Below are 17952 nucleotides of genomic sequence, written 5' to 3'. Positions count from 1 at the left end.
TCGCTTGTGATGTTTATAACAAGTGGTGAGAATAGCAAAAGCCGCCGTAGGGAGTTCTTGTATCTAAATCAAAGCAGATAAAGGCGCTTCTCGCGTTGCATAACCAGATAACCAGCTGTCATTGTTATTTGAATAATTATATTTATGGGTGTTTTGTCTATGCAAGCGGGCGCCGAGATTTGCGAAACTCGCTCTTGATCTGGCCCTCAGTTCTCGATCAAAGCTAGGCTTGTCTCATTATCATAAGGGCGTCAGCTACAAGCGGACAAGAGAAAGAGAGACAGCACGATTCACGAAGATTCTCCAACTACCTTTTGACTGTTTTATGTGTTGAAAGCCAGCTATTGATATTTAACTAGCTGGCTAGCTCTCAATATTTATCCGTCGCAGTAACGGAAAGAGACGCCCTATCAACGCAAGGCTCCGATGACAACTAGTACATGCGAAGAATCAAACCGGAGGTGAAGCGCTGAGCCATGTCGGCGTCCAAGTGGAAAGTCGGCTCTTTCTTGCAGCAAGCCGTGGCTGGCGTTGAGTCTCGGCTGGACACCATCTTAGCTGACAGCGACAGCGAAGCTGCGCAGAATGCAGACAAGACCGAAAAGCCGGCAGAGAAGCAGCCTGGCCTCAGGGCGGGCATGCAAACCCCTTCATCTACGTCTCCAAGTATGCCTATCCGTCCTCGCACTGTATGTTCTAGTTAACTGACAGCTACATATTAGATCTCTCGAGGAATTCTTCATCCGCCAGAACTAATGACAGACTCCAGGAACGCCTTGCTCGCGCGATGGCGAAGCAGGCTGGAGCAGCGAGTGTTACCAGTCCGCCGTCTTCGACCGGTGTACCTTCGCGGACCTCTACTCCTCTTCCAACAGACGGCAGCAGAACGAGTATTGACAGCTCTGCTGGAAACATAGACAAAGCTACAGATGAAACGAAATCAGATAGCAAACCCGCTCGCACGAGCCTAGAAGTTACGGCTCAAGGAAGGCAGTCAAACGAAATACAATCAAATGAGCTGGAAACACCAGAATGCAAAGGAGCTGAGAGAGATATAGACCTATTGAAGGCGAATTCAAGCCAGCAATCTCAAGTACCTGAGATCAGCGTAGCCGAATCCCGGTCAAACCATCTTGAAGACTACGAGACGGCTATGGCGAAACTGCAAGCGGACCATGAAGCATCGGAGCTACGATGGCAGGAGGAGCTGCACAGCTACATAGAGAAGATCGATGCCCTCCAAGCAAAATTAAAATATCTAGCAAGCGAAGCTGTCGAATCGGCTCGTAATTCTACGGCTTCTGCAACGCCTGGTACCATAGAGAAGAAGCTCTCTGAAAAGGAGGAGAAGATCGCTGTGCTGATGGAAGAAGGCCAGAAGTGGTCAAAGACCGAGCTGGAGCATAGGGCTACAATCAAGAAGCTTCGACAGTATATATCGGAGAGCACCCGGACCCAGGTAGAGCTCAAGAGGCGGATTGAAAAGGCCGAAAAGGATCTAATCCTCGCAAATGATCGTGCCAAACGAGCAGAAGCAGCAGAGAAGCGTGCCACGGCCAGTTTAAACAAACAGTCAAGCACGGAAGAAGACTTGGAGTCAGCAGTCGCTGAGCGGAACATTTTGAAAGCTACGGTCTCTGACCTGAGTTATCAGCTATCAAGAGCTTCTGCCAGAGCTGAAGCAGCGGAGAAAAAGGCCGAAGAAGAAGTTATGCGAATAGAAAGCCGCCAGGTCTCTGAGCTCAAGGAGGAACTTTCAAGTGCGAAAGTGGAACACGAGCTCAACGAGGAGAACCTTCGACGTGAGATTCAAGATCTTACAGAGAGCCTTAGTCGAGAAAAGGAGCGCTCGCGGGCTCAGGAAGTTGAACTTCGTGGAGAACAATCTGTCTTGGAGAGTAAGATGGAAAGCCTCCGAGCTCGGGCTGAGGAAGCCTCATCGAGCGTTACCGGGGATGCACAGGCCAAACTTCTACGGCAAGTAGAGACTCTACAGACACAATATGCCGTGGCAAGTGATAACTGGCATGGTATCGAGACTTCCTTGCTCTCTCGCCTGGCTAGCGTGGAAAAAGAGAGAGACGACATTGCGAAACGGGAAGGGGACATGCGCAGGAAAGTCCGCGAATCTGTAAGAAACGGCCCCTAATCTATGTTCTCTAAATAGAAGAGAAACGATACTGACCGTGCAAAACCCGATAGGTTCTAAAAGTTAAACGAGCTGAAGGAGACTCTGAGAACTCTCGTGAGCTTGCTCGTGAGCTGGAGCGAGACCTTGAAGAGAGCCAACACGAGGTAAAACGATTACAAGCCAAACTAGAAAAGGCAGAAGAAGAACTGTTCGCTGCGCAACAGGACTTGTCAAAGCAAAAGGAGATACTGGATGCTACTTGGGCACAACGGCTTGAGGATGAACGGTCCAAGTGGCAAGAAAATATAGCATCATCCCCGGCAATACTTCAAGCTCGCGCAGAGTCAGTTACGCCTAGTCGACGGTCAGATGTACTCTCCTCCTTGTCTGAAATTCCACAGAGCCGCAGATCATCAACTCTCCCGAAGCTGGATACTCCCCCCAGACAGAATTCTTACTCATCTCTAAATTCCAACCCCCTCCTCCGTGGCTCTTCTTTACATGACGCACCATCTCCTCTAGCCGATACTGCCTCTATACAAACCCAGGAGCCCGATGATTATTTTAACGGCGGTCTTACTCCAGCAACTCCCTCGGTACCTGGAACCCATACTCAACATTCTCGCGGAGCTCATGATGTTGTCTCAGCTTCTACTGTTGCTGCTGGGCCATCCGTCCAGCTGGTGGAGAGAATGAGTGCTACGGTTCGTCGTCTTGAAAGTGAACGCGCAGGATTCAAGGATGAGTTAGCACGTCTGACTTCCCAGCGTGACGAAGCAAGACGTGAAGTCGTTGAGCTTATGAAAGAGGTCGAGGAGAAGAGAGTCGGGGATGAGCATGTACGAGGACTTGAAGAGAAAGTTCAACAGCTGAACGAGAGATACCAAACTACTCTTGAAATGCTCGGTGAGAAGAGTGAGCAAGTAGAGGAGTTAAAGGCTGATATTGCCGACTTGAAGGACATATATCGTGACACACTCCAAAAGCATCTACAACAATAATAGAAAGAGTCTGGTGTTATCGTCTTTTGTCTTTTTGCGTTTTTTTTTTTCATTTTATTCATTTCTTCCCCCTGTTATGAGATACGAGACAATCTATCGCGAAGAGATGATTTTACTATGTATGTATTGAAATGTGGAATGTTGTTTATTAGAAGCATGCAATCAATTCGTTATTTAACGCAATCAACAATAACCAATACCGTCATTCATCATGGCAACTCAATGCCCTCTCGTTCTGCAGTTTCAAGGATATATTTTCGAACCTGTGAAAGAGTCAGATGTGAGCCCGTCATAAGAGCTGATAGGTCTCTTACTTTAGAATCAGGAGAAAGTTCAATAGCAAGCTGGCCGTTTGCATCTCGTTTATCGGCTTCTGCTCCTGCTCTGAGAAGAGTCAAGGCAGCTTCGCCGTGTGCTTCAGAAATCGCATGGTGGAGAGCAGTTAAACCATCGACATCCGAAGCGTTCAGCGGGCTCTTCCCTTCTTCTATAAGAAGTTTGACCAGCGGGACAGAACCGATTGCTGCAGCGCGGTGGAGCGGTAGTTGGCCTCTTTTATCCCTCACTCTCGCACTGCATTTGTTGGCAAGTAATCGGCGAACTGTAGATATATTGTTTTTTGAAGTAGCAAAATGGATAGCATTCTAGCAACTAGGTTAGGAGGTGTTTTTAACATTACTCCATGGCTATAGAATAGAGACGGCGTACCTGTCCATTTGCACTCTTTATGTTGACATCTGCGTCTTTACGGAGCAATAATTCAATTATAGGGTCCCCTTCTTCGTCCTTTAAGCTTGCAGCAATCATAAGTGGTGTCCATCCCGAGGCGTCCTTGTACTGATGTTAGCTCTTTTTGTCCTTGAGAATTGATAATTTACGAAGCTTAAAGCATGTAGGGTAAGCTAACTGTAACATCTGGGTCAAAGTCTTTCATCGATATGAGGAGTTCAATTATTGATGGCCGGTTATACGCAACTGCCCAGTGGATGGGCAGCCTCTCATCTCCATCCCTTAGGTTTGCGAGTTTGGGGTTGGCCTATGAATCAAATCTTATTGTCAGTAGAGCCAACAGGATACCTACTAGCCCTTGAACAAGGCTATACATGACTCTCAACTCACGTTGAGTAAGGATTCAACCACTAGATCTATCTAGATGTTAGAGCAATATCTAGATGTCAGAAGGATTTTGGGGTATAAATACTCTTTCCCTCACGAGCAGCTTCATGAATAGCGAACTTGGCATTATATTCTGGGTCCATCTTTGCAATATGAAACTCTGCCACTATAAGTTTATAGAAGTCTCTTCGCTGTATGGTATCACTTACAACAGTTGGAGCCTTTGACAGTTGATGGCGGATGTTTTGGATGGCGGATCAAGTCTTGGCGGCGAGACGCAACTTTTTCATTTTTAGCCGCAAAAGCAAGCTTCAAAGTCATACCATAAACCATCACCAGCTAACAGAACTTGCATACCAAAATATTTGCATTAAACACTGGATAGGCGTATCCTGACAGATACTCTCAGGCGAACGGGTTCATTTACCCCTTGCGAATACACGCCGAATCCTATCTTGCCTGCTGAACTAGTAGCGCGTTTCCTGGACACGCTCCTTTTGGCGTGCTCCTAGATTTCAGCGCAACCCTGAAGCCATTCATCCTTGGATCGGGCCCAGGATTAAAACAGAAATATGGAGGTAATTCAAAACGACGTTTCCGCGAACGAAGCTGTTCGGAAATCCGCCAAACGAACGCACGAACTCTTTGGCTCCGATTACCTCTTTCCCGCCACGCCCATATCATCAGAATCTATCGGTGTCTCATATCGACGGAAAAGGGAATACGGGGATGTACAAACGTTGCCTCCATCGTTAGCAGAGAAGCAGGCAAAAGCGGCCACGGCACGAGGGAAGCGCACCAAAATAAAACCAGAGCCAGGAACTTCAACTGCCTTGGTGAAGAGCTCTGCTCCTACTGGTACACAATCAAGTGGAGATGGCGCTCCTACAAGCCTTATAAAAAGGCTGGATATCTCCCAGCAACCAAAGCCGGATTGGCATGCGCCATGGAAGTTGATGCGAGTGATTTCGGGACACCTAGGATGGGTTCGAAGTCTTGCGGTAGAACCTAACAATCAATGGTTTGCTAGTGGTGCAGGCGATCGGACCATAAAGATTTGGGATTTGGCTACTGGAACTTTACGGCTTACCTTAACCGGCCATATATCTACGGTTAGAGGCCTGGCGGTTTCTCCAAGGCACCCATACCTATTCTCGTGTGGAGAAGACAAGATGGTGAAATGCTGGGATCTCGAAACGAACAAAGTTATTCGACATTATCACGGACACCTCAGTGGTGTCTATACTCTTTCCTTACATCCTACCCTGGGTATACTGGTGACAGGAGGCAGAGATGGTGTGGCGCGTGTCTGGGATATGCGTACTCGAAGCAACATACATGTCCTCAGCGGCCACAAAGGCACAGTCTCGGACGTAAAATGTCAAGAAGCGGATCCTCAGGTTATTTCTTCGTCCCTCGATGCAACAGTGCGATTATGGGACTTGGCTGCTGGCAAAACAATGGGCGTTCTCACGCACCACAAGAAAGGAGTTAGAGCGCTCGCTATACACCCGAAGGAGTTCACTTTTGCAAGCGCCAGTGCCGGGAGCATAAAGCAGTGGAAATGCCCAGAAGGTGCATTCATGCAAAACTTCGAAGGCCAGAATGCCATTATCAACACTCTCGCCGTCAACGAGGATATGTCCTTGTCTCTGGTGGCGATACGGCTCCATGTCTTTCTGGGACTGGAAGTCGGGTCACCGTTTCCAGTCTCTAGACACAATTGCGCAGCCGGGTTCTTTGGATGCCGAAGCAGGCATCATGGCTTCTACGTTTGATAAGACGGGCCTGCGATTAATTTGCGGAGAGGCTGATAAGACGATAAAGATCTGGAAACCTGATGATGAAGCTACGCCCGAGACACATCCGTTAGACTGGAAACCAACTCTCGGGAGAAAGAGGTATTAGAAAGAATTGCATATCAAATTTCTGATAATGGTGCTTGATGGCGTTCTCAGTGGGCTTGGGAATACTTCGTTCAGGGCACTAGTTGCTTTTTGTAAACTTTACACTTGTTATGACTTTATCAACAATCAATCCATACTTTATTGTAAATCCAGACCAATGCATTAGTTATGCCTATTCTCTTAATCTTACATTATGTATCAAAACCCAAACCCAACATATTCCCTTCTGGGTCATCCCTAAAAGCTGCCCTCGCATCTTCTGCTGCAATTCTTAGGCGAACTTTGCTACTCCTATTCCCTTTCCCCAATGCATGGCTCATGCCATCCCCTGACTTTACTCCATGATCTCCCTCCAGGACGACAAGCCCTGCATCTACTAGATCGACAGTCGCGAACCCCATTCCTTGAATTTCTGAATTGCAAATCAAATTCTCTTTGAGTTTAGCACTAGAGGAAGCAGGTACGCTCGTTGCTGCATCGGATATACGCTTGGCTTCATCGAGGATATCACCAACAGTAGACTCATTAATTCCTGTTCGTCGAATTCTCGCCAGCAGTCCTGCAAGAAGTACCTTTGATGCAAGTGGCAGACATCGAAGAGCCTGCTGAAGGGGAGTGGATGTTGCCTCTTGAATAGCTTGCTTAATAGTAGCAATGGTGACTCGTGGAAAGCTGTCCTGATCTATAGTGTTTGCATCTTGGGTATCTTCCTTTTGAAGAGATTTTAAAAGGGCTGCGGCTTTGCGTCGAGATGCGCTTTTGCTAGGTGTTGGCGGTAGAGACGTTAGATCAGCATCATCAACAATGTCCACAGAGGAAGTAATAAATGATTTGTGTCTCTCTCTTGCTTTGGACTCGCTGACTTGCTCTGCTATTTCTACCGCTCGACGACAGATGTCGAGCGCACGACGGGCATCACCGCTAACGGCAGCAACTTTCCGACTTGCGAATTGAACTGCGTCTGCGTCTACAATATTCCCAGGGACGTTCTCTAGTCGTGAACTGATGATCTCCATGAGCTCTTGGTATTTATATCCTGAGAATGTGATCCTAGTAAGGCCCAACCGACTAGAGATCTTATTGCTGAGAGTTCGTTCTGGAAGATCCATTGTATTGGCAACAGCAAGAACCACAAGGCGAGAATGTCGAAGTGCAGGCCAATTGAAGAAATTATACATGACAGACTGGTTTTTGGTAACTAGTTGATCCAGCTCATCCATCAAAACAACACAAGGAACACGGCGAGGGGAGGGCCGAGAGAATTCCCGTGAAAGCAAATCCAGTGCATGCGACGGTGAGATGCGGTCACCTTTCAATGCTTCCCAGAGCATAGAATATGACTGGTGCGGATCTGTGACTTTCATACCGTTGATCTCCACAAAGATAAAGTCATCCATCTCCTCATCCAACACTCGTGTGTTTAAATGAGCAATGACATCACGAACTGTGGCAGTCTTGCCTGTGCCAGGTGGTCCTGATATGTAAATGCAAGTTCCAGTCCCATCATTAATCGCAGTGTGAAGACTGTCATAAACAGAATTAAACTCTGCATCACGGCAAGGCAGGGATGTCGGGACACTGGATACATGAAGCAAATTTCGAGCCTGTCGATATGGAGACGCTGTGAAGTGTGAAGGAGAAAGAGTGCGAGTAGAAAGGGGGGTGAATTCAAGTGGCCTCTTCACTTTAATTCTATAGTCGTTGTTAATATCGAGTTCTTTCGAATTTGTGAAGAAGGGCCTTACCTTTTATGTGTGGGCGTCGTTAGGTACTTTTGGCGTTGCCGGGACTGGGGGGTGCCAGCTATTGACTCTGTCTTCTGGCGCTTTCTGGGTGTCGATGGAACAACATCATCACCTTTTTCTTTCACAGCCTAAAATACGTTAGCGATGGTAAGGTGGAAAGCTTCTTGGATCTGGTACGTACTCCTTTTGGGGCTCGTTTCTTGGCTTTGGAGAGGGAATCTTTGATATATTCGAAAAGGTTGAAGACTCCTTCTTCAGATTCAGTGTAGATATCTTCCCATATAAATTCGTCAGTGTACCTCCCCTGGAGCTGCTTCACCCCCCGCCGGCAAATGATGCACTTGTTAAATTCTGCGGTGGCAGCCTTGCCCTTTGGCGGCTTTCCATCGGGATATTTTTTGTAGAACGCATCTTTGGACATCACTATTGCTCGTCCATTTATAGACATGAGAGGATTGATATTGAAATCAGTCGTTATATACTGTTCGTTAGGCAAAGCATCATCCCTCTGCTTGTTCTTTGTAGATAAAAATTCATCCGGAGAAGTAAACCACATTAGATTCATAGATTTGACAATATCACCGCTGTCAGGATCAGGATCATCAAGGAATTCGTATATTATCCCAGCCCAGTCCTTCCCAGCTTCGGGAGATTTCAGGAGAACAATGTGGCCGAGTCTGCATTCAAATGAGCCCATCCTCGCCCCTATTATTTTAGGGCCAGCTTTCCTACCTCTCGAGGGCTTTAACGGGGAGGCCTGAGTGTCTTCATAAATCCATTCCCATGGGAGATCCTCGGACCCCAACTCATCGTCAGAATCCTCATGGAATATACCTCCCTTGGTTAGCCACTGTCGAGCTAGCTCTTGAGCTCTCTTGCTTTTGCTCTCCTTGGTATCCTGGGCCGCCATGTTGCTAGTCTGAGTTGACGGTATGTACAAATCTGGAAGCAGTTTCAGAAACAATCCATCTTGCTGGCCCTAGAAACCTCATGTATCCCCCTTATGCTTCTTCGTTCAGATATACAATATAATGTCAACTTTTCCCTTGACGTATTGAGATTATTCCTAACTAGGACTAGCTCCAAATACAATTTTGAGCTCTTTATCACGTGATATAAGTTTTGAAGTTGACCCGTTTTGGAAATAAATTCAGGCACGAAACTATTCACGAACCAACCGCAAGTCTTGCGTCTCAAAGCGGGAATTGGATTCAAAACTTCTCGATGCTACGGATTTTTTCCTAATAAAACGGCGATTCTGGTATTATATTCAGTTACCAAGCGCCGTCTGGTTAACAGCACGCACATACGAGGACTTCATCTAGTTTATACCGTTAACCTATTGACGTGCCATCCACGAGTTAATAAGCCAGCTAGTCTTTGATAATAACTAAGATGGCGCTCTTTGGGACGCAGAACCAGCAGCCTTCGACTACCTCGTTGTTCGGCCAGTCAACAAACCAGACACAGCAGAGTGGAAGCATTTTTGGCGCACCGCAGCAACAGCAGCATCAGCAGGGGAACTCTCTTTTCGGACAATCATTCCCGCAGAAACCACAGAATGGCTTGTTTGGTTGCATTGATCAACAGCAAAAGCCAAGCCCATTTTCTGGATTTGGCACCACAGCACAGCAACAGCCGCAACAGCAAAGTGGAGGGTTCACGCTTGGTTCTACCCAGCAACAGCCCCAAAACCAACAAAATGCGAGCCCTTTCATAGGATTTGGCGCCACCCAGCAACAGCAGCAACAGCCTCAAACGCAGACGGGGAAACCATTTTCTGGGTTTGGTTCTGTCTCGCAGCAGCAGCAGCAACAACAGCCCCAGCTAGGCCAGACTCTAGGATTCTCACAAGCTGCTGGCTCAACGATATGGACTCCAGGTCAAGGGATGACGGGCGGTAAGTGACGAATTTTTCCTATGCGGAAAGCAACTTGCTAATCATCTTATCTACAGTCCACCGAACCGTACCTATGCAAATTATGATTGTAAAGGACAAATGGGACGCAACAAGTCGATCGTCTCCATTCCGTGGATATCTCTACAACAACGTGGGTGAAGAATCTGCACCATTCTTCCAGCCAGGCCCCAACGATGACGAGAACAAGTGGGAGGAGGCATTGAGGAAACGCCCGGGACCTGGATATGTCCCTGTTCTTGTACAAGGATTTTGGGAGCTAGGGAAGCGTACACAAAGACAAAAAGACTTTTTATCGATGATGCAGACGCGACTACACGAAATAAACAATGCTTTGACAGAGTTATTGTCGCGACATGACTTGACTATTTCGGTTAAAATAGCAGCATGTCGACGCAAACACAAAGTGTTGAGCCAAAGGTGCCTTGCCCTGGCATCAAAGACACAGTTGTTGCGAAATCGTGGGTATGCCATGGACCAGGCCGAGGAAGAATTAGCAAAGAAGCTTTTCCAACTAGAGCGGGCGGTTTTCGACCCGTCCCTTAATGGCAGGTCGGAAGAGATTTGGGCCAGGATGTTGGCCATCAGGGAGAACTCAAAGCGCCTCCAGCTCGAAATAGAGCGTATAGGGAATGATACATCCAGCCAGGCGGATGATACTCTTGACGACACAGCTCTCAAAACAGCCAAAAAGGTATGTCTACGAGAAAATATTCTATTCGCCAGAGATTAATACTAATAAATCTTTAGATCCTTGAGGACTACGCCACTCAGATCCAACATCTCAACAAGGAACTTGCTGCCGTTCAAAAGGATTTTGGGAACTTGGAGTTGTCAATACCCTCTTGATCGTGGATATTATAGCGCCTGAAGCGACTCCGAATTATTTATCATAAGCCTCTAATTGACGTTCCTTTATCATTTTATTTTTCTGATGTACGATTTCATCTTCTATGCCTCTGAAAACGGCGTTATGGGGGATGTCTGCGGTGGATTAAGTATCAGCTTCAAGATCACTTGACATTTAAATTTCTTGCTTCTAGTTTCTTATATTCATACATGTACGATTATGACACCAACAAGCCCTGGCTACCCTCTGTTAATAGACAATTCTTGCCCAACAGCCGTGTTTGCGTGACCCGTGGTAAAATAAAAACCTCTAATACGCAACCACATTATCGAACTCCATCCATAGTACTAAAAAAATCAGGGTATAGTCGGTTATGTACTGATTTAGAAGAGTTTTCGAAGGAAGTCAATGGCGAAAGGAGCTATTATCACAATATAAATTAGCATCATTCTATTGCTTAATGGATAGCAAACAAACCAGTACTTACAGAGGTATAGCAACACACTTCCTGTGGCAACCATCTTGAGGGTTTCAATAGCTTCCAATTCTCCAGCCTATATTACATATATCCCGTAAGCTATAGTTCGGATTAGATGGCCTATAGTCTCACATACCTTTATCTCCTCTGGAGAGACTGTTTCTTGACCTATAAAACGTGTTAGCAAAACAGCCTCATGTTTCTTTTGCTGCAAGTAGGACCCTGTATATTTACCTGGCATAAACATATTGGTAGATCTGTCGAATATACAACGTATCTCCTCTGAATAGGCGGTATTTGGTGTTAGTTGCTCTATTCAAGCGTTTATTGTTCTTATTAAATTCAACTTCAAGTTTTTTTTTCTATTGAAAGTTCGCAGCTGCGCACAGGCCAAGTCAACCTGCTCTGGGAAACTTCACTTCAACTTTTTTTTTCGACTTCTTCAACTTCTTCAACTTCAACTTCTTGCGCTTCCTCGCCTCTTGCGTTCTTATCCTATTTGCTTCTCGCAGGCTGCTACACTATCCTGTGGTATTAGTCTTAGTACTCAGACAGAGCTCGAGCCTGCAGCTATCCGGCTTAACTTTCTGCAACGCGCAAGACCGACAGGATGTCAGAATCTCCAGAACCGCGCCTGGACTCACCAGCCCTCGATAAAGACGAGAATGAAGACGATGTTGCCCTTGACAAGGACAGGGATATTGCAGCAGATATATCCGACGATGAGTCGGTTCTTTCTGATGTTGACGAGGCGCAATTTGAAGATTTCGACCCTGCAAATGTCGCGATTGATGACCGCCCTGCACTCGCCATCGACGAAGAAAATTTAAAACTGGTTGGTCGCCATAAACGCCGGAGAACCGAAGAAGATGGAGATGGTCAGACGAAGAAGAAAAAGAAGGAGGGGCGCAGAGATAAGAAAAGTCATAGAAAGAAGCAAGGAAGTGAAGAGTTCAGTGGCGGAGAGGAGATGGACGGCAAACGGAGGAGAAAACGCAGAGAGGGAGGAGGAGAGCGGGCTCCTAGACAGAGCAAGAAGCAAGCCGAAGAAGAGATCGATGAGGAGTCCTTGGATCCTGCTACCAGTGAGTACACACCGACCATATAATAGCTCATTCAATTCGCTAACTGGGCTGTTCAGGGCGACGCCGAGCTTTGGACCGGATGATGGACGAAGCACTGAAGAAACCTTCGAAAAGACGCTTCAAGAAGGCAGATGGAATCGTGGGTTACCCTGTTCTTCCCTTCTGGCTCCTGTTAACACGGTTGAGTTATAGGACTTGGCGGATTATGCCGATGCCGAAATCGAAGACGTTCGCAAGCGTATGACCGATGCAGCTCGTCTAGACAGTATTGCCCGCAAAGAGAATCGCCCTGCAATGCACAAACTAAAAATGCTTCCGGAAGTAGTGTCTCTGCTCAACCGGAACCAATACGTCAACAGTCTTATCGACCCGGAAATAAACCTTCTGGAAGCTGTTAAGTTCTTCCTCGAGCCGCTTGATGACGGTTCCTTGCCTGCCTACAATATCCAACGAGACCTTCTCGCGGCATTACTACGACTGCCTATCAACAAGGAAGCATTAATCGCGAGTGGTATTGGCAAAGTTATAGTCTTTTATACGAAGAGTAAGCGACCAGAGGCCGGGATTAAACGCCAGGCCGAACGTCTCCTCGCCGAGTGGACCCGCCCTATCCTCCAGAGAAGTGATGATTACTCCAAGCGAGTGTACGAGGAGGTCGACTTTGACCCTAGGTATGTTCCCCAAACCTTTGAAGTTGTGTAATATAATTCCTAATACCTTCTTAGTCAACTTGCCGATCGAACCGTATCGGCTGAAGCTTCAGCTGCCGAAGCGCGTGCCAGAGAGCTGCTTCCGCCTCGTCTTGCCAATCGTGCTCGTGTTGAAAGCAGTCATACTACCTATACCGTTGTACCACGGTCTACTGGCTTTTCCGAGAGCAAGTTTGCTCGCCCTCTAGGTGCCAGCGGAGAAGACAGATTCAGGCGCATGAAAGCCAGACAGATCGCTGCCACGAAGGGATCGAAGCGCTAGATTCGTCATTGTTTTTTTTTTCTTTCGCTCATTAAACATCATAACCAACTACCCCTTCCCTTATGCAAAGTTGACTTCTTGCTTTATGTCTTTTTAGCGATTCCGATTCATTCCCTTCTACCTCTGCGAGGCCCTTTTTTCTTTATTTGTTCTCAATCTTTTGCAATGAAATGTAATTCTAGGCGTATATGGAACTCAAAGCATGAAAATACAACAATAATTAGCTGCACTTGGGCGAATTTGGATTTGGAACTGAACAAGAAAGTTCATCGTGGTTAAATGTACAAATTTGCTAATGATCCTCACGGCAACTTCAGGGATACGTCTTGCCCTCGTCGCACACTCGTTTAAACACTTCGTTGGTATGCTGCAACACCTTCTCGACACCGTCCTCAGTCCTTATCTTGGATAATTTTTTGTTTGCAGGGAACACCTCTCCGTCCCAGTTCAGCAAGTAGCTGCCACTGCCCTTTGTCTCATCACTGCCCAACGCCACGGGACCTTCCACGCTGTCACCATCAGCCTTGGGAGGGAACCTGTTACTCGTCGCGGCAAACAGATGCCTCTCTCCACTTTCCTCAAGCGGTACCATGAAGGGCTTTAGCAGCGTTGGCAGGACGGCCGACAGGAGGCCTCCAAACGGGAGGCCACGCAGCAAACCTGTGGCCACGCCGGAAGGATATGAGTGGACGAAGGATGTGTGTGGGTATTTCTGAGCCATGCTTTCGATGAAACAATTGGCCATGATACTGGCGTGTGCGGCACATTTACTGAGGCTGAAGGTATCCTTCAGGCTCAAGTCTGCAAAGTTGAGGCTACCGGAGCCACCGGCGCGAAGGGATGCATGCGGATCTAATACAGTGACAACACGGGACAGCCCGGCATTATCGCCATCTTGTGCCGCTGCGCTTAAAAGGGGCTGGAGGTTGGTGATGAATCTCATCCGGGCATAGAAATGCAGCACGAATTTTCGATCGAGGCCTTCAGCCGTCTCGTCCCGGCCTTTCATCGTGAAGGTGCCAGGAGTCATGAAAAGCAGGTTGAGCTTCTTTTCCCTAGCTGTAATCTCCTTGCATACGTTGTCCACGTTCTTAAGGAGAGATACGTCGGCTTGGAGAAAGGTGGGCTGGGCTGAAGGGTTTATGTCTTTCATCGAGGCAATCGCACTGTCTGCAGCAGACTGACTGCGCCCGATAAGGTAAATCCTGGGGGATGTAGAGTGGCGGGCGAGGGCGAGGGCAGTTGAGAGAGAAATGCCAGAGGTGCCACCGACTAGAAGACAGTTAGTGATATTGGCCGGTGGAAGGGAAATTCTACAGAAGAGCAATAATAAGGACTCACCAAACACTGCGACAAGACCTGGGCCTAGCGACTTGAGTGTCGCATTGTGGGCTTGTACGGTTTGCAGATTCACCATGGTTGCTTCGTCCGGATAACCTGGTATATATATAAGGGGGGTATATGGGCTCACTCTCTACAGCGAACAAAGGGATATCAAAGGCAAAGCAGAGGTAACGGAAGTCGTTGAGGATACGAACTGGCCATCTTAGAACATCCAGTGCGAACTCGTGGACTTTATATACCGTCGAGAGGAGCTGAAGCTTTGTAGTCCAGAAGCTTTTTTGGCTGACGAGAGCCACTTTTTCTTTTCTTTTTCTTGACTTGGCTGAACATGAGGCGGAGCGCTAACATCTGCATTCTTGATGTCAACATGTCATTACTTGTGGGTATATGTTTGAACTAATCATCTAGAGGGTGAAACGATGCGCTCGGAGGAACGGAAGCAAAGTGGCACTCGTTGAAGCCTCGCAAAAGTCGACCTCGTCCAGCAAGACATCTGCGGCCCAGGAGGCAATCTTCGCCGCTCTCTAAAGTACCTATATGCATATGTTAATTCTAGACGAATGTCGTTTATGCCACAGAGACCAGCAAGCTCTTTAGGATATGCGGAAGTACAGTTGACGAGGCCTGAAATCCCGCGTAGTGCAAGCTCTCTGGTTTCTATTCGGGCTTCCTTGATGATCAAAGATAATAAAGCCATCAAGATTATTTCATCGGTTACTTTTCTCTGGTACCGTTTTATCATGGGAATTCCAGAGGATATCCGCCCTAGCTGCTTTGTATGCAATTATACCCTGAATCTCATGAAACAGACGCTCAATATCATCACTGCCGCTTCTGCACTGTCTACTAGCATTGACTGGAATTATGCCTGGCATAGCTTGTTACAAAGTTACAGCAAATTTACCGCCAAACTTCGCTGAGACTCTGTTCCAAGCTGGGAACTGTGGTGCTGCAGCCTTTATCCTTTGGTCTATAGAATACAAGATGGCATATCTAGCTACTTGAACGGAGGGAGTATATAACTACAACACCTTCCTACGGGTTATCCATATGAAGCAACCCCAAGAGACAGGCCAGCATCGAAGCATAGAAGTCAGTAAGTTTACTCCATGTTTCCAGCGAAAGAATGCATTCGTATAACATATAGATTCACACAAAAGTCTTGTTTCTTTTAGTTTCCCGGTCCACTTGATTGAACCTTCATTTAGAGCTTTTTCTTATAATATTTCTATAGTATATAGTATAGCTATCGAGCCACTATTGAATCCACTGCATCGCCTTGTTAGCTTGTACAACTGTACCAAAGTTACTCATTCTATTGCTGGTACCCAGCTTCTAGATTTATTGGCCTTGGTCTACTGTTTTCATCTCTCCTCATCTTCACTAAAGGCGACAGATATGTTGAACTAACACCTATCTATAGGACATGAGTTTAAAGGTACAGGACAATCATGTCTGGTTACATGCGACATCAAACCATTATACTTGCCCTGTATATAGAATTACTTACTCATTACTTCCCCTTCTGACTGCTGTTCAGGTATTTAGCAAATCTTTACATAAGATCTTTTGCCTAACTTCGATGTATATACACTAATTCTCTTCTTAACCTGGCTTGTAGAAAGTAACACCGAAAACATGACGAGGCACAGCGTCACAGCCTGTTTAAGTCTGGCAGCCACAAAGCCTACTAGCTTATAACATTCATATTCGTTTTGAATCCAGAGGAATGCTATAGGTAGGCTCCGCGGACCTGAATTCCCTAACTGAAGCATTAGAGTGACGAGAAGTCATGACTTATTATGGGTAGCTGGTGTTGATTCTACTTATCTGGGATTGCTACTATTTACGGTTTGTCACTGCAAACCCTATTAGAATCTTTCTGCCTGGACCCACCGAAGCTAATGTAGCTTAATTTGACCACGCCTCGCTATGTAGGTAGCTGAGCTGCCCCTGGGCAACTTGTTCGAACCTCGATAACTGGGTCATATACAATGTCGTATCAGGCGCAAAATGTAGAACCACAGAAGTGGAAAGTGGGAACAGATAAGCGGAAGCCCACCCGTCGTGACCCGGAGAAGAGGCGGCAACAAAATATTCGAGCACAAAGAAAGTACCGTGAGTGTATATTCTCTCTGGGTTTGGAATGTACGTAAATGAATAATGGAATTTATCTATTAGGAGAAAAGCTCCGTGAGCGTATGAGCTACCTAGAAGAACTTGCAGCCTCTACGCAGAGCGGTAATGCTGGGACAACACCGGTTACTGCAACCAGCCAACCGGAGACAGTTGAAGCTCAAGAATCGCCTAATATCCTAGAAGATGCCATTTCGGATGGCTCCATCTCTCACAGTGCTTCTACACTGTCTGTTTCCTGTTCCTCACCGCCATCATGGGCCCAGGCAGAATGGCAACTCCTTCTTCCCCAGCCAGACGATATTCAAGGATTGAATACATTGGGCGATTCTACAATATATACTTCACAGCTTGATGATACGATATCACCTGAAAGTATGCGGAATTCTACAGCACTGTCTTCACCCTCAAACAACCCTTCGCTTGCGTTAGACACCTGGGGATCTATGATAGATATGCCTGGTGCTTCATCGACACCAAGCATCCCTACGAGTGTTGATGGCTCCCTTATCATATATGATAAATATGACCATTGCTTTCAATCAGACTGGGCTGCTACTATCGACTGCGGGTGCTCTAGCCCTCACTTCCAAATCGAGACGCAAGGCTTGAATCCATTTTATACTGGCAATATAAGGATACTCAGGTTCGAACGCAGTGCGGCTGATCCGTATGCAAACAACCTTCGCCTTGAACAGTTGTGCACTTTATCTGCAATCCATGATCTTGGATTACATGTTGGTATCAGTGAGGCAGCAGTGTGTGCTGACGAGTCCTTGTCGCCGTTTTTCAGGCCCATAATGGAGTCTACCGATGACACTGACAAAGAGAGCGCCATTACCGAGGTAAAGCAGATGTACAAGGTGCTAAAGCCCGACTTGAGGCCGAATTGCGAACAGATTACCATCCAACATCACCCGTATATAGATATCCTACCCTTTCCAACGCTGCGAAAGAATCTCATCACCCACCAAGCCGAGGTGGATGAGGACGAGTTCTTCTTCGATATGCTTTCCGGTCTAGTGTGCTGGGGGGGTGCGGGAATCGGGAGGAAGGACCGAGATAGTTCCACAGGGTATGCTTCCACTGGAACACCTTGGGATGTCCGTAGCTGGGAGGCAAAGGCCTGGTTTCAGCAAAAGTATTGGAGTTTACTGGGCGGTGAAGATGGGGAGCTTGTACGGCAGAGTGAGTGGTGGTGCAGCATTAGAGGGGACTGAATACACAAGGTGTGTGTTGAGATGTGATTCCAGGGTCATCACGGAGCTT

General features: G+C 46.9%; 8 protein-coding genes across 8 annotated transcripts; 5 read left to right on the top strand and 3 right to left on the bottom strand.

The window, feature by feature from the left end:
* Nucleotides 1-476: 476 nt before the first annotated feature.
* On the top strand, nucleotides 477-3132 carry MCYG_03775 (M protein repeat protein; the record flags this gene model as incomplete). Its single annotated transcript, XM_002848223.1, has 3 exons — nucleotides 477-666; nucleotides 723-2131; nucleotides 2203-3132. 3 exons carry the CDS (start codon nucleotides 477-479, stop codon nucleotides 3130-3132), a joined length of 2529 nt encoding a protein of 842 aa, XP_002848269.1.
* Nucleotides 3133-3341: 209 nt separating this feature from the next.
* On the bottom strand, nucleotides 3342-4391 carry MCYG_03774 (gankyrin; the record flags this gene model as incomplete). Its single annotated transcript, XM_002848222.1, has 6 exons — nucleotides 3342-3395; nucleotides 3447-3776; nucleotides 3841-3963; nucleotides 4040-4168; nucleotides 4252-4271; nucleotides 4334-4391. The coding sequence occupies 6 exons, from the start codon at nucleotides 4389-4391 to the stop codon at nucleotides 3342-3344; spliced, it is 714 nt and encodes a 237-aa protein (XP_002848268.1).
* A 429-nt stretch (nucleotides 4392-4820) lies between these two features.
* Nucleotides 4821-6156, top strand: MCYG_03773 (pre-mRNA splicing factor prp46; the record flags this gene model as incomplete). Its single annotated transcript, XM_002848221.1, has 2 exons — nucleotides 4821-5921; nucleotides 5959-6156. 2 exons carry the CDS (start codon nucleotides 4821-4823, stop codon nucleotides 6154-6156), a joined length of 1299 nt encoding a protein of 432 aa, XP_002848267.1.
* Nucleotides 6157-6346: 190 nt separating this feature from the next.
* MCYG_03772 (origin recognition complex subunit 1) lies at nucleotides 6347-8810 on the bottom strand (the record flags this gene model as incomplete). The annotated part of the gene is made up of 3 exons (XM_002848220.1): nucleotides 6347-7847; nucleotides 7901-8028; nucleotides 8082-8810. The coding sequence occupies 3 exons, from the start codon at nucleotides 8808-8810 to the stop codon at nucleotides 6347-6349; spliced, it is 2358 nt and encodes a 785-aa protein (XP_002848266.1).
* Nucleotides 8811-9295: 485 nt separating this feature from the next.
* On the top strand, nucleotides 9296-10667 carry MCYG_03771 (nucleoporin nup44; the record flags this gene model as incomplete). The annotated part of the gene is made up of 3 exons (XM_002848219.1): nucleotides 9296-9800; nucleotides 9857-10512; nucleotides 10569-10667. 3 exons carry the CDS (start codon nucleotides 9296-9298, stop codon nucleotides 10665-10667), a joined length of 1260 nt encoding a protein of 419 aa, XP_002848265.1.
* A 1089-nt stretch (nucleotides 10668-11756) lies between these two features.
* MCYG_03770 (transcription factor iws1) lies at nucleotides 11757-13203 on the top strand (the record flags this gene model as incomplete). The annotated part of the gene is made up of 4 exons (XM_002848218.1): nucleotides 11757-12231; nucleotides 12288-12370; nucleotides 12424-12902; nucleotides 12957-13203. The coding sequence occupies 4 exons, from the start codon at nucleotides 11757-11759 to the stop codon at nucleotides 13201-13203; spliced, it is 1284 nt and encodes a 427-aa protein (XP_002848264.1).
* A 313-nt stretch (nucleotides 13204-13516) lies between these two features.
* Nucleotides 13517-14620, bottom strand: MCYG_03769 (conserved hypothetical protein; the record flags this gene model as incomplete). The annotated part of the gene is made up of 2 exons (XM_002848217.1): nucleotides 13517-14475; nucleotides 14545-14620. The coding sequence occupies 2 exons, from the start codon at nucleotides 14618-14620 to the stop codon at nucleotides 13517-13519; spliced, it is 1035 nt and encodes a 344-aa protein (XP_002848263.1).
* Nucleotides 14621-16541: 1921 nt separating this feature from the next.
* Nucleotides 16542-17903, top strand: MCYG_03768 (conserved hypothetical protein; the record flags this gene model as incomplete). Its single annotated transcript, XM_002848216.1, has 2 exons — nucleotides 16542-16665; nucleotides 16729-17903. 2 exons carry the CDS (start codon nucleotides 16542-16544, stop codon nucleotides 17901-17903), a joined length of 1299 nt encoding a protein of 432 aa, XP_002848262.1.
* Nucleotides 17904-17952: the final 49 nt, after the last annotated feature.

This window comes from Microsporum canis, genomic scaffold, assembly GCF_000151145.1.
Source record: "Microsporum canis CBS 113480 supercont1.3 genomic scaffold, whole genome shotgun sequence".
Lineage (NCBI taxonomy): Eukaryota > Fungi > Ascomycota > Eurotiomycetes > Onygenales > Arthrodermataceae > Microsporum > Microsporum canis.
Note: the sequence above shows the minus strand (reverse complement) of the source record. Positions and strands in the feature narration are given on the sequence as shown.